Genomic DNA, 25,315 nt, shown 5'->3' on the forward strand with positions numbered 1-25,315 from the left:
CCTCTATATAAATTCATTTGGCTTGAAAGGTACCAGTGATTTGTTCACCTTAGAACATTGACAGACCGGGTCAAACACCAGTAATTCCAGGAAGTAGTCCTGCTGCAGCGGGGAGACGAGGTGATGGGAAGGGAGGTCCCTGAAAGGCGGGGCTCACTCCCTAGGTGGCCTGGATCTCAGGTGATACCACTGACCAATAACAAAGTAGTCAGTGGCAGCACTGGATTCAAGGCAAACTTTCAGACTCACTTTCTGATCCACGCAGGTAGATCAGGAAACACAGCTGGACCCTAACAACCTCATTCCAAGAGCTATGAGCACCTGCCTCCTGCTTCTCATCTCGCAGGTCCTGAAGGAAGCACTGGTGGATCCCCAGGAATGGGAACACAAAGGCCATGGAAAGGCCATCTCAGTTTAAATGTTGTTTATTTTTTAAGCGATACAGCATACCAGCACGCTCTTTTGCCCCAACAAGCCCACTCTGACCAATTGCACCCATGTGGCCAATTAACCTGCTATTACGTCTTTGAAATTTGGGAGGAAACCAGAGCACCTGGAGGAAATGGACAAACAGATGCAGAATTGAATCCAGATGGCTGACGATGTACATGTTACACCAACCCTAATATTTTTTGGACTTCAATGATCGTATAACATCTGCCTGCTGATTCATCAAGCCCTAGAACGGCACAACCAAAGTCAGCAAAGAGCAACACAGGGCTGGTAAATCCAAACAACAAAATAGAGTCTGCACGACAGTGACAGCTTGGCATACTCAATCCATTGTCCAAGAATTTGTATCCACCCTGAATTGGCATTCTGCTGGACCAATAATGACCTTGAGAGAGCAAGACAGTGGCTGGAGAGCATGGTGGGTGAAGGACCTGTTGATAAACATGGGGAGTAGAGGGTGAAGGACCTGTTGATGAACAGGGGGAGTAGAGGGTGAAGGACCTGATGATGAACATGGGGAGTAGAGGGTGAAGGACCTGTTGATGAACAGGGAAGTAGAGGGTGAAGGACCCGTGGACGAACATGGGGAGTAGAGGGTGAAGGACCTGTTGATGAACAGGGAAGTAGAGGGTGAAGGAACTGTTGATGAACATGGGGAGTAGAGGGTGAAGGACCTGTTGATGAACATGGGGAGTAGAGGGTGAAGGACCTGTTGATGAACATGGGGTGTCGAGGGTGAAGGACCCGTGGACGAACATGGGGAGTAGAGGGTGAAGGACCTGATGATGAACATGGGGAGTAGAGGGTGAAGGAACTGTTGATGAACATGGGGAGCAGAGGGTGAAGGACCCGTGGACGAACATGGGGAGTAGAGGGTGAAGGACCTGTTGATGAACAGGGAAGTAGAGGGTGAAGGACCTGTTGATGAACATGGGGTGTCGAGGGTGAAGGACCCGTGGATGAACATGGGGAGTAGAGGGTGAAAGACCTGTTGATGAACATGGGGTGTCGAGGGTGAAGGACCCGTGGATGAACATGGGGAGTAGAGGGTGAAGGACCTGTTGATGAACATGGGGTGTCGAGGGTGAAGGACCCGTGGATGAACATGGGGAGTAGAGGGTGAAGGACCTGATGATGAACATGGGGAGTAGAGGGTGAAGGACCTGTTGACGAACATGGGGAGTAGAGGGTGAAGGAACTGTTGATGAACAGGGAAGTAGAGGGTGAAGGACCTGTGGACGAACATGGGGAGTAGAGGGTGAAGGACCTGTGGACGAACATGGGGAGTAGAGGGTGAAGGACCTGTGGACGAACATGGGGAGTAGAGGGTGAAGGACCTGTTGATGAACAGGGAAGTAGAGGGTGAAGGACCTGTGGACGAACATGGGGAGTAGAGGGTGAAGGAACTGTTGATGAACATGGGGAGTAGAGGGTGAAGGACCTGTGGACGAACATGGGGAGTAGAGGGTGAAGGACCCGTGGACGAACATGGGGAGTAGAGGGTGAAGGACCTGTTGATGAACATGGGGTGAAGGACCTGTTGATGAACATGGGGTGTCGAGGGTGAAGGACCTGATGATGAACATGGGGAGTAGAGGGTGAAGGAACTGTTGACGAACATGGGGAGTAGAGGGTGAAGGAACTGTTGATGAACATGGGGAGTAGAGGGTGAAGGACCTGTTGATGAACATGGGGAGCAGAGGGTGAAGGACCTGATGATGAACATGGGGAGTAGAGGGTGAAGGACACATGGACGAACATGGGGAGTCGAGGGTGAAGGACCTGTTGATGAACATGGGGAGTAGAGGGTGAAGGACCTGTTGATGAACATGGGGAGTAGAAGGTGAAGGACCTGTTGATGAACAGGGAAGTAGAGGGTGAAGGAACTGTTGATGTACATGGGGAGTAGAGGGTGAAGGACCTGTTGATGAACATGGGGAGTAGAGGGTGAAGGACCTGTTGATGAACATGGGGAGTAGAGGGTGAAGGACCTGTTGATGAACATGGGGAGTAGAGGGTGAAGGACCTGTTGATGAACATGGGGAGTAGAGGGTGAAGGACCTGTTGATGAACATGGGGAGTAGAGGGTGAAGGACCCGTGGATGAACATGGGGAGTAGAGGGTGAAGGACCTGTTGATGAACATGGGGAGCAGAGGGTGAAGGACCTGTTGATGAACATGGGGAGTAGAGGGTGAAGGACCTGTTGATGAACATGGGGAGTAGAGGGTGAAGGACCTGTTGATGAACATGGGGAGTAGAGGGAGAAGGACCAGTTGATGAACAGGGAAGTAGAGGGTGAAGGACCTGTGGATGAACATGGGGAGTAGAGGGTGAAGGACCTGTTGATGAACATGGGGAGTAGAGGGTGAAGGACCTGTTGATGAACAGGGAAGTAGAGGGTGAAGGACCTGTGGACGAACATGGGGAGTAGAGGGTGAAGGACCTGTTGATGAACATGGGGAGTAGAGGGTGAAGGACCTGTTGATGAACAGGGAAGTAGAGGGTGAAGGACTTGTGGACGAACATGGGGAGTAGAGGGTGAAGGACCTGTGGATGAACATGGGGAGTAGAGGGTGAAGGACCTGTGGACGAACATGGGGAGTAGAGGGTGAAGGACCTGTTGATGAACATGGGGAGTAGAGGGTGAAGGACCCGTGGACGAACATGGGGAGCAGAGGGTGAAGGACCTGTTGATGAACATGGGGAGTAGAGGGTGAAGGACCCATGGACGAACATAGGGAGTAGAGGGTGAAGGACCTGTTGATGAACATGGGGAGTAGAGGGTGAAGGACCTGTTGATGAACATGGGGAGTAGAGGGTGAAGGACCCGTGGATGAACATGGGGAGCAGAGGGTGAAGGACCTGTTGATGAACATGGGGAGTAGAGGGTGAAGGACCCGTGGATGAACATGGGGAGTAGAGGGTGAAGGACCTGTTGATGAACATGGGGAGTAGAGGGTGAAGGACCCATGGACGAACATGGGGAGTAGAGGGTGAAGGACCTGTTGATGAACATGGGGAGTAGAGGGTGAAGGACCTGTTGATGAACATGGGGAGTAGAGGGTGAAGGACCCATGGACGAACATGGGGAGTCGAGGGTGAAGGACCTGTTGATGAACATGGGGAGTAGAGGGTGAAGGACCCGTGGATGAACATGGGGAGCAGAGGGTGAAGGACCTGTTGATGAACATGGGGAGTAGAGGGTGAAGGACCTGTTGATGAACAGGGAAGTAGAGGGTGAAGGAACTGTTGATGAACATGGGGAGCAGAGGGTGAAGGACCCGTGGACGAACATGGGGAGTAGAGGGTGAAGGACCTGTTGATGAACATGGGGAGTAGAGGGTGAAGGACCTGTTGATGAACATGGGGAGTAGAGGGTGAAGGAACTGTTGATGAACATGGGGTGTCGAGGGTGAAGGACCCGTGGACGAACATGGGGAGTAGAGGGTGAAGGACCTGTTGATGAACATGGGGAGTAGAGGGTGAAGGACCTGTTGACGAACATGGGGAGTAGAGGGTGAAGGACCTGTTGATGAACAGGGAAGTAGAGGGTGAAGGACCTGTGGACGAACATGGGGAGTAGAGGGTGAAGGACCCGTGGACGAACATGGGGAGTAGAGGGTGAAGGACCTGTTGATGAACATGGGGAGTAGAGGGTGAAGGACCTGTTGATGAACATGGGGAGTAGAGGGTGAAGGACCTGTTGATGAACATGGGGAGTAGAGGGTGAAGGATCTGTTGATGAACATGGGGAGTAGAGGGTGAAGGACCTGTTGATGAACATGGGGAGTAGAGAGTGAAGGACCCGTGGACGAACATGGGGAGTAGAGGGTGAAGGACCTGTTGATGAACATGGGGAGTAGAGGGTGAAGGAACTGTTGATGAACATGGGGAGTAGAGGGTGAAGGACCCGTGGATGAACATGGGAAGTAGAGGGTGAAGGAACTGTTGATGAACATGGGAAGTAGAGGGTGAAGGAACTGTTGATGAACATGGGGAGTAGAGGGTGAAGGACCTGTGGACGAACATGGGGAGTAGAGGGTGAAGGACCTGTTGATGAACATGGGGAGTAGAGGGTGAAGGACCTGTTGATGAACATGGGGAGTAGTGGGTGAAGGACCTGTTGACGAACATGGGGAGTAGAGGGTGATGGACCTGTTGATGAACATGGGGAGTAGAGGGTGAAGGACCCGTGGACGAACATGGGGAGTAGAGGGTGAAGGACCTGTTGACGAACATGGGGAGTAGAGGGTGAAGGACCTGTTGATGAACATGGGGAGTAGAGGGTGAGGGACCTGTTGATGAACATGGGGAGTAGAGGGTGAAGGACCTGTTGATGAACATGGGGAGTAGAGGGTGAAGGACCTGTTGATGAACATGGGGAGTAGAGGGTGAAGGACCCGTGGATGAACATGGGGAGCAGAGGGTGAAGGACCTGTTGATGAACATGGGGAGTAGAGGGTGAAGGACCTGTTGATGAACATGGGGAGTAGAGGGTGAAGGACCTGTTGATGAACATGGGGAGTAGTGGGTGAAGGACCTGTTGACGAATATGGGGAGTAGAGGGTGAAGGACCTGTTGATGAACATGGGGAGTAGAGGGTGAAGGACCTGTTGATGAACATGGGGAGTAGAGGGTGAAGGACCCGTGGATGAACATGGGGAGCAGAGGGTGAAGGACCTGTTGATGAACATGGGGAGTAGAGGGTGAAGGACCTGTTGATGAACATGGGGAGTAGAGGGTGAAGGACCCATGGACGAACATGGGGAGTAGAGGGTGAAGGACCTGTTGATGAACATGGGGAGTAGAGGGTGAAGGACCTGTTGATGAACATGGGGAGTAGAGGGTGAAGGACCCATGGACGAACATGGGGAGTCGAGGGTGAAGGACCTGTTGATGAACATGGGGAGTAGAGGGTGAAGGACCTGTTGATGAACATGGGGAGTAGAGGGTGAAGGATTTGTTGATGAACATGGGGAGTAGAGGGTGAAGGACCTGTTGATGAACATGGGGAGTAGAGGGTGAAGGAACTGTTGATGAACAGGGAAGTAGAGGGTGAAGGACCTGTTGATGAACATGGGGAGTAGAGGGTGAAGGACCTGTTGATGAACATGGGGTGTCGAGGGTGAAGGACCCGTGGATGAACATGGGGAGCAGAGGGTGAAGTTCCTGTTGATGAACATGGGGAGTAGAGGGTGAAGGACCTGTTGATGAACAGGGAAGTAGAGGGTGAAGGAACTGTTGATGAACATGGGGAGCAGAGGGTGAAGGACCCGTGGACGAACATGGGGAGTAGAGGGTGAAGGACCTGTTGATGAACATGGGGAGTAGAGGGTGAAGGACCTGTTGATGAACATGGGGAGTAGAGGGTGAAGGAACTGTTGATGAACATGGGGTGTCGAGGGTGAAGGACTCGTGGACGAACATGGGGAGTAGAGGGTGAAGGACCTGTTGATGAACATGGGGAGTAGAGGGTGAAGGACCTGTTGACGAACATGGGGAGTAGAGGGTGAAGGACCTGTTGATGAACAGGGAAGTAGAGGGTGAAGGACCTGTGGACGAACATGGGGAGTAGAGGGTGAAGGACCCGTGGACGAACATGGGGAGTAGAGGGTGAAGGACCTGTTGATGAACATGGGGAGTAGAGGGTGAAGGACCTGTTGATGAACATGTGGAGTAGAGGGTGAAGGACCTGTTGATGAACATGGGGAGTAGAGGGTGAAGGATCTGTTGATGAACATGGGGAGTAGAGGGTGAAGGACCTGTTGATGAACATGGGGAGTAGAGGGTGAAGGACCCGTGGACGAACATGGGGAGTAGAGGGTGAAGGACCTGTTGATGAACATGGGGAGTAGAGGGTGAAGGAACTGTTGATGAACATGGGGAGTAGAGGGTGAAGGACCCGTGGATGAACATGGGAAGTAGAGGGTGAAGGAACTGTTGATGAACATGGGAAGTAGAGGGTGAAGGAACTGTTGATGAACATGGGGAGTAGAGGGTGAAGGACCTGTGGACGAACATGGGGAGTAGAGGGTGAAGGACCTGTTGATGAACATGGGGAGTAGAGGGTGAAGGACCTGTTGATGAACATGGGGAGTAGTGGGTGAAGGACCTGTTGACGAACATGGGGAGTAGAGGGTGATGGACCTGTTGATGAACATGGGGAGTAGAGGGTGAAGGACCTGTGGACGAACATGGGGAGTAGAGGGTGAAGGACCTGTTGACGAACATGGGGAGTAGAGGGTGAAGGACCTGTTGATGAACATGGGGAGTAGAGGGTGAGGGACCTGTTGATGAACATGGGGAGTAGAGGGTGAAGGACCTGTTGATGAACATGGGGAGTAGAGGGTGAGGGACCTGTTGATGAACATGGGGAGTAGAGGGTGAAGGACCTGTTGATGAACATGGGGAGTAGAGGGTGAAGGACCTGTTGATGAACATGGGGAGTAGAGGGTGAGGGACCTGTTGATGAACATGGGGAGTAGAGGGTGAAGGACCTGTTGATGAACATGGGGAGTAGAGGGTGAAGGACCTGTTGATGAACATGGGGAGTAGAGGGTGAAGGACCTGTTGACGAACATGGGGAGTAGAGGGTGAAGGACCTGATGATGAACATGGGGAGTAGAGGGTGAAGGACCTGTTGATGAACATGGGGAGTAGAGGGTGAAGGACCTGTTGATGAACAGGGAAGTAGAGGGTGAAGGACCTGTGGACGAACATGGGAAGTAGAGGGTGAAGGACCTGTGGACGAACATGGGGAGTAGAGGGTGAAGGACCTGTTGACGAACATGGGGAGTAGAGGGTGAAGGACGTGTTGACGAACATGGGGAGTAGAGGGTGAAGGACCTGTTGATGAACATGGGGAGTAGAGGGTGAAGGACCTGATGATGAACATGGGGAGTAGAGGGTGAAGGAACTGTTGATGAACATGGGGAGCAGAGGGTGAAGGACCCGTGGATGAACATGGGAAGTAGAGGGTGAAGGAACTGTTGATGAACATGGGGTGTCGAGGGTGAAGGACCCGTGGACGAACATGGGGAGTAGAGGGTGAAGGACCTGATGATGAACATGGGGAGTAGAGGGTGAAGGACCCGTGGACGAACATGGGGAGTAGAGGGTGAAGGACCTGTTGATGAACAGGGAAGTAGAGGGTGAAGGAACTGTTGATAAACATGGGGAGTAGAGGGTGAAGGACCTGTTGATGAACATGGGGAGTAGAGGGTGAAGGACCTGTGGATGAACATGGGGAGTAGAGGGTGAAGGACCTGTTGATGAACATGGGGAGTAGAGGGTGAAGGACCTGTTGATGAACATGGGGTGTCGAGGGTGAAGGACCCGTGGACGAACATGGGGAGTAGAGGGTGAAGGACCTGTTGATGAACATGGGGTGTCGAGGGTGAAGGACCTGATGATGAACATGGGGAGTAGAGGGTGAAGGAACTGTTGACGAACATGGGGTGTCGAGGGTGAAGGACCCGTGGACGAACATGGGGAGTAGAGGGTGAAGGACCTGTTGATGAACATGGGGTGTCGAGGGTGAAGGACCTGATGATGAACATGGGGAGTAGAGGGTGAAGGAACTGTGGACGAACATGGGGTGTCGAGGGTGAAGGACCTGATGATGAACATGGGGAGTAGAGGGTGAAGGAACTGTTGACGAACATGGGGAGTAGAGGGTGAAGGACCTGTTGATGAACATGGGGAGTAGAGGGTGAAGGAACTGTTGATGAACATGGGGAGTAGAGGGTGAAGGACCTGATGATGAACATGGGGAATAGAGGGTGAAGGAACTGTTGACGAACATGGGGAGTAGAGGGTGAAGGACCTGTTGATGAACATGGGGAGTAGAGGGTGAAGGACCTGTTGACGAACATGGGGAGTAGAGGGTGAAGGAACTGTTGACGAACATGGGGAGTAGAGGGTGAAGGACCTGTTGATGAACATGGGGAGTAGAGGGTGAAGGACCTGTTGATGAACATGGGGAGTAGAGGGTGAAGGAACTGTTGACGAACATGGGGAGTAGAGGGTGAAGGACCTGTTGATGAACATGGGGAGTAGAGGGTGAAGGACCTGTTGACGAACATGGGGAGTAGAGGGTGAAGGAACTGTTGACGAACATGGGGAGTAGAGGGTGAAGGACCTGTTGATGAACATGGGGAGTAGAGGGTGAAGGAACTGTTGACGATCATGGGGAGTAGAGGGTGAAGGACCTGTTGATGAACATGGGGAGTAGAGGGTGAAGGACCTGTTGACGAACATGCGGAGTAGAGGGTGAAGGACCTGTTGATGAACATGGGGAGTAGTGGGTGAAGGACCTGTTGATGAACATGGGGAGTAGAGGGTGAAGGACCCGTGGATGAACATGGGGAGTAGAGGGTGAAGGACCTGTTGATGAACATGGGGAGTAGAGGGTGAAGGACCTGTTGATGAACATGGGGAGTAGAGGGTGAAGGACCCGTGGACGAACATGGGGAGTAGAGGGTGAAGGACCTGTTGACGAACATGGGGAGTACAGGGTGAAGGAACTGTTGATGAACAGGGAAGTAGAGGGTGAAGGACCTGTGGACGAACATGGGGAGTAGAGGGTGAAGGACCTGTTGATGAACATGGGGAGTAGAGGGTGAAGGACCTGTTGATGAACATGGGGAGTAGAGGGTGAAGGACCTGTGGACGAACATGGGGAGCAGAGGGTGAAGGACCTGTTGATGAACAGGGAAGTTGAGGGTGAAGGACCTGTTGATGAACATGGGGAGTAGAGGGTGAAGGACCTGTTGATGAACATGGGGAGCAGAGGGTGAAGGACCCGTGGACGAACATGGGTGGTAGAGGGTGAAGGACCTGTTGATGAACATGGGGTGTCGAGGGTGAAGGACCCGTGGACGAACATGGGGGGTAGAGGGTGAAGGACCTGTTGATGAACATGGGGAGTAGAGGGTGAAGGACCTGTTGATGAACATGGGGAGTAGAGGGTGAAGGACCTGTTGATGAACATGGGGAGTAGAGGGTGAAGGACCTGTTGATAAACATGGGGAGTAGAGGGTGAAGGACCCGTGGACGAACATGGGGAGTAGAGGGTGAAGGACCTGTTGATGAACATGGGGAGTAGAGGGTGAAGGACCTGTTGACGAACATGGGGAGTAGAGGGTGAAGGACCTGATGATGAACATGGGGAGTAGAGGGTGAAGGACCTGTTGATGAACATGGGGAGTAGAGGGTGAAGGACCTGTTGATGAACAGGGAAGTAGAGGGTGAAGGACCTGTGGACGAACATGGGAAGTAGAGGGTGAAGGACCTGTGGACGAACATGGGGAGTAGAGGGTGAAGGACCTGTTGACGAACATGGGGAGTAGAGGGTGAAGGACGTGTTGACGAACATGGGGAGTAGAGGGTGAAGGACCTGTTGATGAACATGGGGAGTAGAGGGTGAAGGACCTGATGATGAACATGGGGAGTAGAGGGTGAAGGAACTGTTGATGAACATGGGGAGCAGAGGGTGAAGGACCCGTGGATGAACATGGGAAGTAGAGGGTGAAGGAACTGTTGATGAACATGGGGTGTCGAGGGTGAAGGACCCGTGGACGAACATGGGGAGTAGAGGGTGAAGGACCTGTTGATGAACATGGGGTGTCGAGGGTGAAGGACCTGATGATGAACATGGGGAGTAGAGGGTGAAGGACCCGTGGACGAACATGGGGAGTAGAGGGTGAAGGACCTGTTGATGAACAGGGAAGTAGAGGGTGAAGGAACTGTTGATAAACATGGGGAGTAGAGGGTGAAGGACCTGTTGATGAACATGGGGAGTAGAGGGTGAAGGACCTGTGGATGAACATGGGGAGTAGAGGGTGAAGGACCTGTTGATGAACATGGGGAGTAGAGGGTGAAGGACCTGTTGATGAACATGGGGTGTCGAGGGTGAAGGACCCGTGGACGAACATGGGGAGTAGAGTGTGAAGGACCTGTTGATGAACATGGGGTGTCGAGGGTGAAGGACCTGATGATGAACATGGGGAGTAGAGGGTGAAGGAACTGTTGACGAACATGGGGTGTCGAGGGTGAAGGACCCGTGGACGAACATGGGGAGTAGAGGGTGAAGGACCTGTTGATGAACATGGGGTGTCGAGGGTGAAGGACCTGATGATGAACATGGGGAGTAGAGGGTGAAGGACCTGATGATGAACATGGGGAATAGAGGGTGAAGGAACTGTTGACGAACATGGGGAGTAGAGGGTGAAGGACCTGTTGATGAACATGGGGAGTAGAGGGTGAAGGACCTGTTGACGAACATGGGGAGTAGAGGGTGAAGGAACTGTTGACGAACATGGGGAGTAGAGGGTGAAGGACCTGTTGATGAACATGGGGAGTAGAGGGTGAAGGACCTGTTGATGAACATGGGGAGTAGAGGGTGAAGGAACTGTTGACGAACATGGGGAGTAGAGGGTGAAGGACCTGTTGATGAACATGGGGAGTAGAGGGTGAAGGACCTGTTGACGAACATGGGGAGTAGAGGGTGAAGGACCCGTGGACGAACATGGGAAGTAGAGGGTGAAGGACCTATTGATGAACATGGGGAGTAGAGGGTGAAGGAACTGTTGATGAACATGGGGAGTAGAGGGTGAAGGACCTGTTGATGAACATGGGGTGTCGAGGGTGAAGGACCCGTGGACGAACATGGGGAGTAGAGTGTGAAGGACCTGTTGATGAACATGGGGTGTCGAGGGTGAAGGACCTGATGATGAACATGGGGAGTAGAGGGTGAAGGAACTGTTGACGAACATGGGGTGTCGAGGGTGAAGGACCCGTGGACGAACATGGGGAGTAGAGGGTGAAGGACCTGTTGATGAACATGGGGTGTCGAGGGTGAAGGACCTGATGATGAACATGGGGAGTAGAGGGTGAAGGACCTGATGATGAACATGGGGAATAGAGGGTGAAGGAACTGTTGACGAACATGGGGAGTAGAGGGTGAAGGACCTGTTGATGAACATGGGGAGTAGAGGGTGAAGGACCTGTTGACGAACATGGGGAGTAGAGGGTGAAGGAACTGTTGACGAACATGGGGAGTAGAGGGTGAAGGACCTGTTGATGAACATGGGGAGTAGAGGGTGAAGGACCTGTTGATGAACATGGGGAGTAGAGGGTGAAGGAACTGTTGACGAACATGGGGAGTAGAGGGTGAAGGACCTGTTGATGAACATGGGGAGTAGAGGGTGAAGGACCTGTTGACGAACATGGGGAGTAGAGGGTGAAGGAACTGTTGACGAACATGGGGAGTAGAGGGTGAAGGACCTGTTGATGAACATGGGGAGTAGAGGGTGAAGGAACTGTTGACGATCATGGGGAGTAGAGGGTGAAGGACCTGTTGATGAACATGGGGAGTAGAGGGTGAAGGACCTGTTGACGAACATGCGGAGTAGAGGGTGAAGGACCTGTTGATGAACATGGGGAGTAGTGGGTGAAGGACCTGTTGATGAACATGGGGAGTAGAGGGTGAAGGACCCGTGGATGAACATGGGGAGTAGAGGGTGAAGGACCTGTTGATGAACATGGGGAGTAGAGGGTGAAGGACCTGTTGATGAACATGGGGAGTAGAGGGTGAAGGACCCGTGGACGAACATGGGGAGTAGAGGGTGAAGGACCTGTTGACGAACATGGGGAGTACAGGGTGAAGGAACTGTTGATGAACAGGGAAGTAGAGGGTGAAGGACCTGTGGACGAACATGGGGAGTAGAGGGTGAAGGACCTGTTGATGAACATGGGGAGTAGAGGGTGAAGGACCTGTTGATGAACATGGGGAGTAGAGGGTGAAGGACCTGTGGACGAACATGGGGAGCAGAGGGTGAAGGACCTGTTGATGAACAGGGAAGTTGAGGGTGAAGGACCTGTTGATGAACATGGGGAGTAGAGGGTGAAGGACCTGTTGATGAACATGGGGAGCAGAGGGTGAAGGACCCGTGGACGAACATGGGTGGTAGAGGGTGAAGGACCTGTTGATGAACATGGGGTGTCGAGGGTGAAGGACCCGTGGACGAACATGGGGGGTAGAGGGTGAAGGACCTGTTGATGAACATGGGGAGTAGAGGGTGAAGGACCTGTTGATGAACATGGGGAGTAGAGGGTGAAGGACCTGTTGATGAACATGGGGAGCAGAGGGTGAAGGACCCGTGGACGAACATGGGTGGTAGAGGGTGAAGGACCTGTTGATGAACATGGGGTGTCGAGGGTGAAGGACCCGTGGACGAACATGGGGGGTAGAGGGTGAAGGACCTGTTGATGAACATGGGGAGTAGAGGGTGAAGGACCTGTTGATGAACATGGGGAGTAGAGGGTGAAGGACCTGTTGATGAACATGGGGAGTAGAGGGTGAAGGACCTGTTGATAAACATGGGGAGTAGAGGGTGAAGGACCCGTGGACGAACATGGGGAGTAGAGGGTGAAGGACCTGTTGATGAACATGGGGAGTAGAGGGTGAAGGACCTGTTGACGAACATGGGGAGTAGAGGGTGAAGGACCTGATGATGAACATGGGGAGTAGAGGGTGAAGGACCTGTTGATGAACATGGGGAGTAGAGGGTGAAGGACCTGTTGATGAACAGGGAAGTAGAGGGTGAAGGACCTGTGGACGAACATGGGAAGTAGAGGGTGAAGGACCTGTGGACGAACATGGGGAGTAGAGGGTGAAGGACCTGTTGACGAACATGGGGAGTAGAGGGTGAAGGACGTGTTGACGAACATGGGGAGTAGAGGGTGAAGGACCTGTTGATGAACATGGGGAGTAGAGGGTGAAGGACCTGATGATGAACATGGGGAGTAGAGGGTGAAGGAACTGTTGATGAACATGGGGAGCAGAGGGTGAAGGACCCGTGGACGAACATGGGAAGTAGAGGGTGAAGGAACTGTTGATGAACATGGGGTGTCGAGGGTGAAGGACCCGTGGACGAACATGGGGAGTAGAGGGTGAAGGACCTGTTGATGAACATGGGGTGTCGAGGGTGAAGGACCTGATGATGAACATGGGGAGTAGAGGGTGAAGGACCCGTGGACGAACATGGGGAGTAGAGGGTGAAGGACCTGTTGATGAACAGGGAAGTAGAGGGTGAAGGAACTGTTGATAAACATGGGGAGTAGAGGGTGAAGGACCTGTTGATGAACATGGGGAGTAGAGGGTGAAGGACCTGTGGATGAACATGGGGAGTAGAGGGTGAAGGACCTGTTGATGAACATGGGGAGTAGAGGGTGAAGGACCTGTTGATGAACATGGGGTGTCGAGGGTGAAGGACCCGTGGACGAACATGGGGAGTAGAGGGTGAAGGACCTGTTGATGAACATGGGGTGTCGAGGGTGAAGGACCTGATGATGAACATGGGGAGTAGAGGGTGAAGGAACTGTTGACGAACATGGGGTGTCGAGGGTGAAGGACCCGTGGACGAACATGGGGAGTAGAGGGTGAAGGACCTGTTGATGAACATGGGGTGTCGAGGGTGAAGGACCTGATGATGAACATGGGGAGTAGAGGGTGAAGGAACTGTGGACGAACATGGGGTGTCGAGGGTGAAGGACCTGATGATGAACATGGGGAGTAGAGGGTGAAGGAACTGTTGACGAACATGGGGAGTAGAGGGTGAAGGACCCGTGGACGAACATGGGAAGTAGAGGGTGAAGGACCTATTGATGAACATGGGGAGTAGAGGGTGAAGGAACTGTTGATGAACATGGGGAGTAGAGGGTGAAGGACCTGATGATGAACATGGGGAATAGAGGGTGAAGGAACTGTTGACGAACATGGGGAGTAGAGGGTGAAGGACCTGTTGATGAACATGGGGAGTAGAGGGTGAAGGACCTGTTGACGAACATGGGGAGTAGAGGGTGAAGGAACTGTTGACGAACATGGGGAGTAGAGGGTGAAGGACCTGTTGATGAACATGGGGAGTAGAGGGTGAAGGACCTGTTGATGAACATGGGGAGTAGAGGGTGAAGGAACTGTTGACGAACATGGGGAGTAGAGGGTGAAGGACCTGTTGATGAACATGGGGAGTAGAGGGTGAAGGACCTGTTGACGAACATGGGGAGTAGAGGGTGAAGGAACTGTTGACGAACATGGGGAGTAGAGGGTGAAGGACCTGTTGATGAACATGGGGAGTAGAGGGTGAAGGAACTGTTGACGATCATGGGGAGTAGAGGGTGAAGGACCTGTTGATGAACATGGGGAGTAGAGGGTGAAGGACCTGTTGACGAACATGCGGAGTAGAGGGTGAAGGACCTGTTGATGAACATGGGGAGTAGTGGGTGAAGGACCTGTTGATGAACATGGGGAGTAGAGGGTGAAGGACCCGTGGATGAACATGGGGAGTAGAGGGTGAAGGACCTGTTGATGAACATGGGGAGTAGAGGGTGAAGGACCTGTTGATGAACATGGGGAGTAGAGGGTGAAGGACCCGTGGACGAACATGGGGAGTAGAGGGTGAAGGACCTGTTGACGAACATGGGGAGTACAGGGTGAAGGAACTGTTGATGAACAGGGAAGTAGAGGGTGAAGGACCTGTGGACGAACATGGGGAGTAGAGGGTGAAGGACCTGTTGATGAACATGGGGAGTAGAGGGTGAAGGACCTGTTGATGAACATGGGGAGTAGAGGGTGAAGGACCTGTGGACGAACATGGGGAGCAGAGGGTGAAGGACCTGTTGATGAACAGGGAAGTTGAGGGTGAAGGACCTGTTGATGAACATGGGGAGTAGAGGGTGAAGGACCTGTTGATGAACATGGGGAGCAGAGGGTGAAGGACCCGTGGACGAACATGGGTGGTAGAGGGTGAAGGACCTGTTGATGAACATGGGGTGTCGAGGGTGAAGGACCCGTGGACGAACATGGGGGGTAGAGGGTGAAGGACCTGTTGATGAACATGGGGAGTAGAGGGTGAAGGACCTGTTGATGAACATGGGGAGTAGAGGGTGAAGGACCTGTTGATGAACATGGGGAGTAGAGGGTGAAGGACCTGTTGATAAACATGGGGAGTAGAGGGTGAAGGACCCGTGGACGAACATGGGGAGTAGAGGGTGAAGGACCTGTTGACGAACATGGGGAGTAGAGGGTGAAGGACCTGTTGATAAACATGGGGAGTAGAGGGTGAAGGACCTGTTGATGAACATGGGGAGTAGAGGGTGAGGGACCTGTTGATGAACATGGGGAGTAGAGGGTGAAGGATCTGTTGATGAACATGGGGAGTAGAGGGTGAAGGACCTGTTGATGAACATGGGGAGTAGAGGGTGAAGGACCCGTGGATGAACATGGGGAGTAGAGGGTGAAGGATCTGTTGATGAACATGGGGAGTAGAGGGTGAAGGACCTGTTGACGAACATGGGGAGTAGAGGGTGAAGGACCTGTTGATGAACATGGGGAGTAGAGGGTGAAGGATCTGTTGATGAACATGGGGAGTAGAGGGTGAAGGACCTGTTGATGAACATGGGGTGTCGAGGGTGAAGGACCCGTGGACGAACATGGGGAGTAGAGGGTGAAGGACCTGTTGATGAACATGGGGAGTAGAGGGTGAAGGACCTGTTGATGAACATGGGGAGTAGTGGGTGAAGGACCTGTGGATGAACATGGGGAGTAGTGGGTGAAGGACCTGTGGATGAACATGGGGAGTAGAGGGTGAAGGACCCGTGGACGAACATGGGGAGTAGAGGGTGAAGGACCTGTTGATGAACATGGGGAGTAGAGGGTGAAGGACCTGCAGGGAGGTTACTGATAGGGCATGTGGGAAGTTGGGGATAAATCAGAAAATGTGTTGTGCCGTTGATGGTTGGGGTACTGGTTGAAGGGGTAAATGTGGAGGAACAGTGCGGCAAATCATAGAAACGGGAGATTCTGCAGATCCTGAGCAACGCACACAAAATGCTGGAGAAACTGCATGGAACGCTACATAAACAGTCAACCTTTCATCAAGAAGGGAAAGGAAAAGTCCAGAAACCAGAATTGGCACAGAGCGGCAGACAGTTTGGTGGTTTTGACAGTTGTCTGTGAGGGTTTGTTGAGGGAGTGGTGGTATGTTAGGGAAGGTGTTGCGTTGGTGAGGGGAGCGGATGGGCTCTGGGTGGTCGGTTGGGGGAGCGAACGGCGCGTTTGGCGAGTGACTAGGGCAGAGGAGTTGGTGGTGTGTTGTGGAGAGGACTGGGTGAGGTCGGGGAGGGATGCAGGTGGCGAGGGCACTGGGGAAGAGTGAGCGGGGGAGAGGACCTTTCGCTCCGCGGCCCCCTCCCGTTGTCCTTCCCGCCCAGGTCGGGAGGCGGTGCAAGAGCCGCGCCCGGGAAGTGCGGAGCTGAAACGCAGAGTTGTGCTGAAGTTCGGGAGAGCGGCAGTGGACAGCGATGAGTGGCTCCAGCCGCCGGGGCAGCGCGGTGAGCGGCGTCGAAGCCGGCCGGCCACCCTCGGTCTCCGCCGGCAGCTACTGGCAGGACCCGCTGGCCATCGACATCAGCCGCAGAGCCGTACCGGCGCCCCGGGTCCGCAGCAGGGCTGTCCGGGCGGTCTACGTGTGCAGCGAGCCGGGCGATCCGCAGTCCGAGAGCAGCCTGTCCCTCAAGTGCCTCCGGGAAGCGTGCGAAGATGCACAAGCCGTGCTGGAGGTCGTGCCCTTCGGCCGGCTGGCGATGGGCGAGACTGGAACCCTGGACTGCTTCTACAACGCAGGTGAACTCTCAATGCTGCATGATCTCGTATCCCTTTTACCTGAAGCCCTATGTTCTAACAATTGCCTCCCTTAATACCCCCACGTTCTATCAGTTGCCCCCTGAATTCCCGTATTATTCAAGTAACCCCAATTTCAACCAGTTGCTCCTCTTAATACCCCGTGCTTCATCCTCTTATGTTCTGCTAGTCTGAGCTCTATCAATTGCCCCGTGACTGAATTTTTTTCAATCACCCAACTGACGCATGCTTTATCAATTGCCCCTTAAAGGCCGATGCGCTATGAGTGACCTCTCTTACTGGAGAACTGGCTCTCTTAACGTCCCATTCTCCATCAAATACCCCAGCCTACTGCCCCGTTCCTGATAGTTATGCATATGTTAGAGTAAAAGAGAAGAATGTGTGTGTGTGTTGCATACTAAGAGAAGGAAGTCTTTCTCTCCCCACGACCCCGGGGACCCCAAAACTATTGTACTGTGGCTGCTGATCTGCTTTTATGGAGGGAATGGGGATGAGGAGGTCACCTACCCCTGCCGTACACAGCTCGCAGAAAGATCGCAGCAGAGCAGTCAGCTGAATAGCAACAACCTCCCTCTGTAGTGCAACTTTAAACTGGCGGGATTGGCTAAAGGATAACAGAAACCCGGTTACCAAAGAACATCTTAAAGGAGCTAAGAAACTCAGAAAAGTTTCGGGATAGCATCGCAGGATTCAGGGTCTGTAGGACTGCCCGAAACACGGCAATCGTATCTCTGAAGCCTGAATTACGAAATGGCAATAATGTTGGCGGGTTGAGAACTAAAGGTGGGGGACGTGGGGAATTGGAAAAGGATGATGAGAGTTTTGTGAAGCAGATGTTGCTTTAATGTGTAGGTCAGCGAGCACGTGAACCTTGCAAGTTTGACAACAAAGTTTGAAGAGCTGAAGTTTACCAAGGGCAGATTGAGGGAGGCCAGGTGGAAACGCGTGCGTCTCCGCCTAACAGAAGGTGCTTTGTGGATACCAGCAGCAGAGGTGACGCAAGAGTGAAATCAGATGATATAACAGAAGAAGTAAGCAATTGTAATGATTGCACAGATAAACCGGATACATTTCCCACCTGTCACAAACAAGAGGGAATCTGCAGTTCCTGGAAATCCTAGCAACACATGTAGAATGCTGGAGGATCTCAGCAGGCCAGGGAGCAGAGTACAGTCAACGTTTGGGCCGAGACCCTTCATCAGTCTGTCTTCCTTCTCGTGGTCGAACAGTATCTTGAGATATCTTGGGATTGTCAATGGTATTAGTCTAGTTCTCCTTTAATCTTCACATTTTCTAATTTATTAAGGTGTCCTGTCAAAGCCTGTGTTAATTCCTTGTTGAGAACTCCCAGTTCCTTGCTTTCTATCTATGTGAATGAACGAACGTCCTATTTTCTGGGCTTGGCAAGCATTCAAGTCCGCAACAGTCCTAGTTACACCAGCCCATTAACCACAAACAAACCTGTAATCCGGCCAGCTTCTTTTTGATTAATGTGGTTGGTATCTTTCCTGAACTCTGGTTTGACTCAAGTATTCCCCATTTGTCTTAGGCAACTTTCTGCTAGCCTTAGAGAAAGGCACCAGTTTCGTTGCCTGCTTTATCTGCTTGCACACATCAGTGCCTGTGTTTCCTTTGCCTTTAGCTGCATCCAGGCCGGCATGATATGTTTATCATATTTCCTCAGAAGGATACTAACAGTATCTTGTTAATATTTCAATACAATAAGTACCCTAAACTTTCTAACCATTACCAACCAACTTAAAACCCAACTTTCATCATTTTCATGTTGTTCCCAATCTCCACATACTCTCCATCTGGACAACATGGTATTAACACTTGCCAGTGGACCAACTTAGTCATAAATGGGTTTTATGCTGTCATCTCCAGCTTCCTGATAAGGCATCCTAAATAACACACTAGAATTATCAGGATGATTAAGCCAGCTGCTGAGCTACAATGAAATTTGGAATAGTTATCCACAACCACAGAGTTTGAGTACATTGGACAACAACAATTTTGCTTCCTGAACAATTTTGGGTGTATCTGATGGATTTTGGGCTGCTGATCCTGAAAATCACCGTGAAATTCCCCTGTCATGAATTCCACCGTTTTCTTGAAATTGGCTATATGTGTTATTTCAATTCATAATTCAAGCCAGTCAAAATGTTGCCCGCAATGTAAGCTGAAAAGTTGTTTATCTTGTCCAGGCTTGCCTGGGCGTGCTTAGGCAGGGTGGATTTTGGCACTGTCAGTGACGAGCATGGTGAAAGGTTTCACCGGAACATTGCGGTCATGGAGAAATAGTATCAGGACAACTAGAATCCACCAATGCTCGCTGATTATTGTTGTTATTATTATTATTATTATTCTCGTAAGCGAGGAGCCTCTGATTCTGATTCTGATTGCAGTTTAAAATCGTCCACCAAATACTCCTAGCCCACTTGAACTATTGTGAAGCATCAGCATCGTTATGAAATTAAAAGCATTATATTCACTAGAAGTTTTTTTGCTTCTCCAAGTTCCTTGTGATCCAAGTAGTCTGAAATTACATTTTTGTTCGGATTCCTTTGGTCTATCATAACCACAGAAAAAAATTTCAGAAAGCAACACTTATGAAAAAGTTTGCTATCCCATGTTAATGTCACATACTATTTCAGTTCTCCTGATTTCATGTCTTCCTCATTTCTGTGGATCATCCCAATCAAGATGGTTCATGGAGGTACTGCTCACCATCAGAAGGTTTACTCCATGTTTTGTGCTGTATCTTCTTTATTTAGCCCCAACAACTTTGATTTCAGGAGGCAATCCATTCTGCAATGTTCCGGCACACTCCAGTTTGGTTTTCAGCGGCTCTCCCTGCTTCAGCTCCTTTCCCGTTCCCCTGACGACAATCTTCAACATTCTCCATGTCACATCGGTCTCTTTTGTCATAGCGTCCTTGTTCCATGTTTCCCAGCCATATGATCCTCAACAGCTTGCTACAAGATCCTCCTTTTTCGACCACAGTATTAATCACACAGGAAAGGTGCATCCGTTACATGTCACATGTGATATTCCAAGCCCAAGGACTTCCTGGTTTTGCCAGAATTCAGTGTTGTTTACCTTGTAATGAGTTTTCATTCATATACTATGACTGCCTCGACTGCACTTTTGATCTTTCAATCAAGATTTGATCATTGAGCAGCACACACAAAATACCAGAGGAACTCAGCAGGCGAAGTGGCATCTTGGAGAGGAATAAACAGTCGACAGTTTGGGTCAAGGCTCTTCATCTCGACTGGAAAGGAAGGGGGAAGAAACCAAATGGTGGAAGGAGGGGAAAGAGTACAAGTTAGCAGGTGATGGGTGAAGCCAGGTGAGGGGAAAGGTAGGTGGGTGGGGGAGAATCTGGGAGGATATTGAGAGGTAAAGGACTGTAGAAGAAGGGAGGTGATGGCTAGTGCAGAGAAGGGATCAGAGGGAAATCTGCTGAATTCCTTGTGTTTTTGATCATTTCCTTGTTATAATTTGTTTTGGAAAAATGACATATAACCCATAATTAGAAATCTTGCATAACTTGCAGTGTTTACTGGAATTGTAGAAAGTCATTGTGGAATTTGTGTCCTTTGTTTCTTCCAATTTTAATTCGGGTTAATAGGCACTAGATGAAAAAACACAAGGTATTAAAACAAGACAGACCCAGGGAGCTTGATCACTTACTACTCCTGACTTATTATGGTGGTTGACAGTCCAGTTTAAAGGTGTATCGCCACCACAAACTGGACTGGAGAGTTAGGGGGGAAAGAAAACCCTTACTACTTCTCTTTCAAATGAAAGCATAAATTACACCCAAAAGCCCTAATGAAAGACAATACTGTGAATTAAAGTCACTCCCATAACGTAACAAAGTTTTTAAATGAAAACTACCAACCCTCAAAGATTGTAATTTGATTTCTTTTAGCCTTGTGCGCTTTGCAATGTAATACTATATGTTCAACTGTTTCATAATGACAACACCCACACAACCCAGAATTGTTTTCCAACAAGATATAATAAATTATTAAGCATAGTATGCCCAATTCTAAGTTGTGTCAAAATAATTCCTTCCCTTCTTGTTTTGCTCCCTTCTCCCATAAACCCAACAGTTTTATGTATTCTGCAAAGGTGTCTCCCTCATACCCACTATCTCTCAAATCTTGCCATAACACCCAAATTCTTAATCCAACTAACCTCTTAGCTTCTGCTTTAGTAAGTGGGAGGTCTATGTCCGCAGCCGAATTTTTAATAGCTTCCTTAGCCGAACAATCAACCCACTCGTTCCCCTCGACGCCTCAATGGGGAAGAGCCACTTACTGTAAACAAATCCAATAAACGTCAACATTCTTCAGGTGCTTGGGTAAATGAAAATAACTGGAGAAAATTAACCAACATCATTTGTTTTTAATTTAAAGAGCTTGATACTTTTAAAATATACATTTTCCAAGGTCACATCTTGCCACTGAACTCTGATAATTCTTCTCAAGTTCCTTGCTTGAAAGAAAATCATGCCAGTGTCTGCAGTTAAAGATTATAGCTTATTCTTCAGATCACAATTTTTTCTTAAGTTCCTCAAAGTCTAACAAATAAATAAGAATGTTCCATCAGACAATTCAGAAACAGTAATTCATGTAATGGTTCAGGAATGCAAAACTTTTGCCAGCTTCTAAGGATCACTGAATTTATGAGCCCATGAAGCAATCCACTTAAATCACTACCAGATCAAAACGCAATCCAGTGTTTTCAAAAGAAACACAGAACGAAAGTTTTCAGCATCTAAAAGAATAATAAAGATGTCCACAAGGATTAACAGCTTTCGATTGTAATTGAAATGACATTGAACACAAACAGCAGACTGTATTTTGAAGACAAGCGTTCAAACAACTGCCAAAGATTCAGATATATGTTGAATCCAGATTCCATTATTGACTTAGTGACTTCAATGCCAGCTCTATTTTAAGACTTAAATGTGTTACCTGGTTCAACTTTGATATGGTCACTTGACCCAGGTTAGTGAATATATTTTCACTGGTTCTTGCGGTCTAAGCAGGGTTCTGTTTGGTATTAGTCAGGACTTCATGAAAGTTAATACTCTCTGCTTTCACACATGCAGCCAAGATTCATAGAATCAAAGAGAAGTACAGCCCAGAAACAGGCCCTTTGGCCCATCTAATCCATGCTGAAACCATTTAAACGCCCTACTCCCATCAACCTGCACTATGACCCCTACTATCCATATACTTATCCAAACTTCCCTTAAAAGTTGAAATCTAGCTTGCATGCACAACTTGTGTTGGCAGCTCATTCCACACTCTCACAACCCTCTGAGGGAACAGGTTTCCTCTCGTGTTCCCCTTAAACTTCTCACCTTTCACTCCTAACCCATGACCACCCAACCTCCCTGAGCAATCTCTTGTTTTATTTGTAAGGGGCGGGCAAACATGAGGCAGATGTATTCATCGTCATCATTTCCAGTTCGTTGTTCAGAGACAGGTCCAAAATCAGAGTTCGTGTGCTAGTGGTATTGGCCCTTTTGGAGGTTGTGATCCACTGGGGATCACTGGTCTGTTGTTGCTATTAACTGACTGGTTGCTCCAGACAGGGATGCCTAACAAAGAGAGAGAGATTCTTGTTCATGTTTCCCCTGTGACTAGGTGAGTCTGTTACAGGTAAAGTTGGAGGAGAGCTACTCCAACTTCAATGGTAACAGCTTGCTCTTGTCCTGGATTTTTAAGCTGCTGTTTTTTTTTTTGGCCAGATATGATCTAATATGTGGAGGAAATGGGTCGGTATGGGGCCATTTCTTGAAGTTAATTTGCATCTTCTAACTCTTTGCAAACTACTGCATCTTCAGAAGACCGTGAGTGCTTGTGAGAAGTCCACTCTCAACCTTTCCACATGCTCCTGACTTCATGCATGTGCTTTCTGAAACTATTCTGATGGTTTTTCTGTGTTAGTGATCGGTGCATTGCAGGCAAGACCAGCACATATTATCCATCTCAAAGATGAGCTTGAAACTTCTGGTGAAGATTATTATACCCTCACCGTCCAATAAGGTGACAAAAGTCTGGACAAAAACAATGCAATCATGAAGCAGAGATAAATTTCACAAAAGAGAATGACTGATATCCAATGTCATATAACTGACATTGAAGTTAATGGGCATCAAGGGGACAATATACCAGTAATCGGAGATGTATCTCACACACAGAATTATGGTTAAGTTTTGTCAGAGTTAATCACCCCTTCTAGGTCACAAGCATTGGAATCTCTCAGTGCAATGACCTGGGCAAAACCATTGTTGGCCGGTTCATCAAAAGTCTTTCCTTTATCACAAGTTCAGAAGTAGAATGTTTACTGATGATTGTACAGTATTCAATACTATTTGCAAATCCTCAACAGATGGGACAGCCCATGCCTGCATGTCCCAAGTCTATGACAACATTCAAATATGGACATATTAGTGGGCAAATAACATTCTTGTCATGAAGGTGCCAGGCAATAACCATCTTGAACATCTAGCCCTCACCATCAGCATCTTAGGAGTCACCACTGATCAGAATCCCAACTAGACCAGCCAAGTAAATACCACAGCTAAGGATGTGGTTATCCTTCAACAAGTGACTCCCCTCCCGACACCCCAGTGTCCATCCACCTACAAGATACAAACCAGGAGCATAATGGAATACTTTCTATTTGAATACAGTGCAATCGAAACCCAATAAACTCAACATTACCCACAAGACAGTCAGCTTGATTACCAACCCTTACAAACAACCACAGCTGTTGTGTGCACCTTCTACAAAAGACACCTGGTTACTTGCTGAGATAAATCCAACAGCATCTCCCAAACCTGTGACCCCCAACCTCCACAGAGGAGAAGAACTGTGGTTGCACAAGAACCTTCCCCTCCAAGCATTCCTGACTTGGAAATATATTGCCAGTTCTTCATCATTAATAGATCAAATTCCTGGAACGAGATGAAATTTCTGTATGAGATTATTCACCTTGGTGTAGGTAGCAGAAAAGTGAAGGGATGAAAGTTCAGATATATTGATCTAGATTATTTACTAGAATGTTACCTGGGTTTCAGCACCTAAGTTACAGGGGACGGTTGAACAAGTTAGGTCTTTATTCTTTGGAGCGTAGAAGGTTGAGGGGGGACTTGATAGAGGTATTTAAAATTATGAGGGGGATAGATAGAGTTGATGTGGATAGGCTTTTTCCATTGAGAGTAGGGGAGATTCATACAAGAGGACATGAATTGAGAGTTAGGGGGCAAAAGTTTAGGGGTAACACGAGGGGGAACTTCTTTACTCAGAGAGTGGTAGCTGTGTGGAAGGAGCTTCCAGTAGAAGTGGTAGAGGCAGGTTTGTCATTTAAAGTAAAATTGGATAGGTATATGGTGAAAGGAATGGAGGGTTATGGGCTGAGTGCAGGTAGGTGGGACTAGGTGAGAGTAAGCGCTCGGCACGGACTAGAAGGGCTGACCTGTTTCCATGCTGTAATTGTTATATGGTTATATGGTTAAATGATTAACTTAAGAGGTGAGAGTTTGAGTGTGTTGATCTTCAAAAGGACTTGAATGTGAATGTACAGAAGCAGCTGAAAGTCAACACACATGTATAAGGCCATAAGATATAGAGGCAGAGTTAGGCCATTTGGCTCATTGAGTCTGCTCCACCATTTCATTGTTGTTGATCCAATGTTCCTCTCGGCACCAATCTCCTGCCTCAGGTGATTAAGTGATTAAGTCTAACAAATTTTAACCTTAGTTATGAGGGGTTTTCAATACAGGAGTAAGGAAACTTTATTACAAATGTGTGGGACATTGGTGAGCTGTGACTGTCTGTATAGTTTTGGTCACACTACCTCAGAAAAGATGTACTTGCCATGAAATGAATGTGGTAATAATTTATTAGACAAGTTCTAAAGATGATAGGTTTGCCAGATATGGAGAGATTGAGTAGGCAATAACTGCTTCCTGGAGTTTAGAAAAATGAGAGAGGATGTCAATGGAGCATACAAAATTCTTAAAAGGTTTGACGGGCCAATGTGTGAAGGTGATCCTTAGGCTGGTGAGCCCAGGAATCGGTAACACAGTTTCAGAGTAAGAGACAAACTGATTAGGTCTGAGATAAGGA

At 49.5% G+C, this 25,315-nt stretch overlaps 2 protein-coding genes across 20 annotated transcripts in view; one reads left to right on the forward strand and one right to left on the reverse strand.

The window, feature by feature from the left end:
- LOC132383399 (uncharacterized) overlaps positions 1 to 22,195 on the reverse strand; it is a 52,243-nt gene extending 30,048 nt beyond the window's left edge. For 3 of the 18 annotated variants that reach the window (XR_009508665.1, XR_009508666.1, XR_009508662.1), the window contains exons 1-2: positions 21,366 to 22,186; positions 17,664 to 20,796 (exon numbers count right to left, since the gene is read on the reverse strand). The gene's annotated coding sequence lies outside the window, so the exon portion shown is untranslated. Of the gene's footprint in view, positions 1 to 17,663; positions 20,797 to 21,365 lie in introns of all 18 variants that reach the window. The other 15 variants (XM_059954304.1, XM_059954302.1, XR_009508661.1 and 12 more) reach the window with 14 other exon arrangements.
- LOC132383398 (mitogen-activated protein kinase kinase kinase 5-like) overlaps positions 16,135 to 25,315 on the forward strand; it is a 195,583-nt gene continuing 186,402 nt past the window's right edge. The window contains exon 1 of one of the 2 annotated variants that reach the window (XR_009508658.1): positions 16,135 to 17,138. Coding sequence is in view for 1 of the 2 variants with exons in the window: in XM_059954299.1 (XP_059810282.1) it covers positions 16,817 to 17,138 (322 nt within the window). In the remaining variant the exon portion in view is untranslated. The remainder of the gene's footprint in view (positions 17,139 to 25,315) is intronic. The other variant, XM_059954299.1, reaches the window with a different exon arrangement.

Source organism: Hypanus sabinus, chromosome 30 (genome assembly GCF_030144855.1).
Source record: "Hypanus sabinus isolate sHypSab1 chromosome 30, sHypSab1.hap1, whole genome shotgun sequence".
NCBI classification, from domain to species: domain Eukaryota; kingdom Metazoa; phylum Chordata; class Chondrichthyes; order Myliobatiformes; family Dasyatidae; genus Hypanus; species Hypanus sabinus.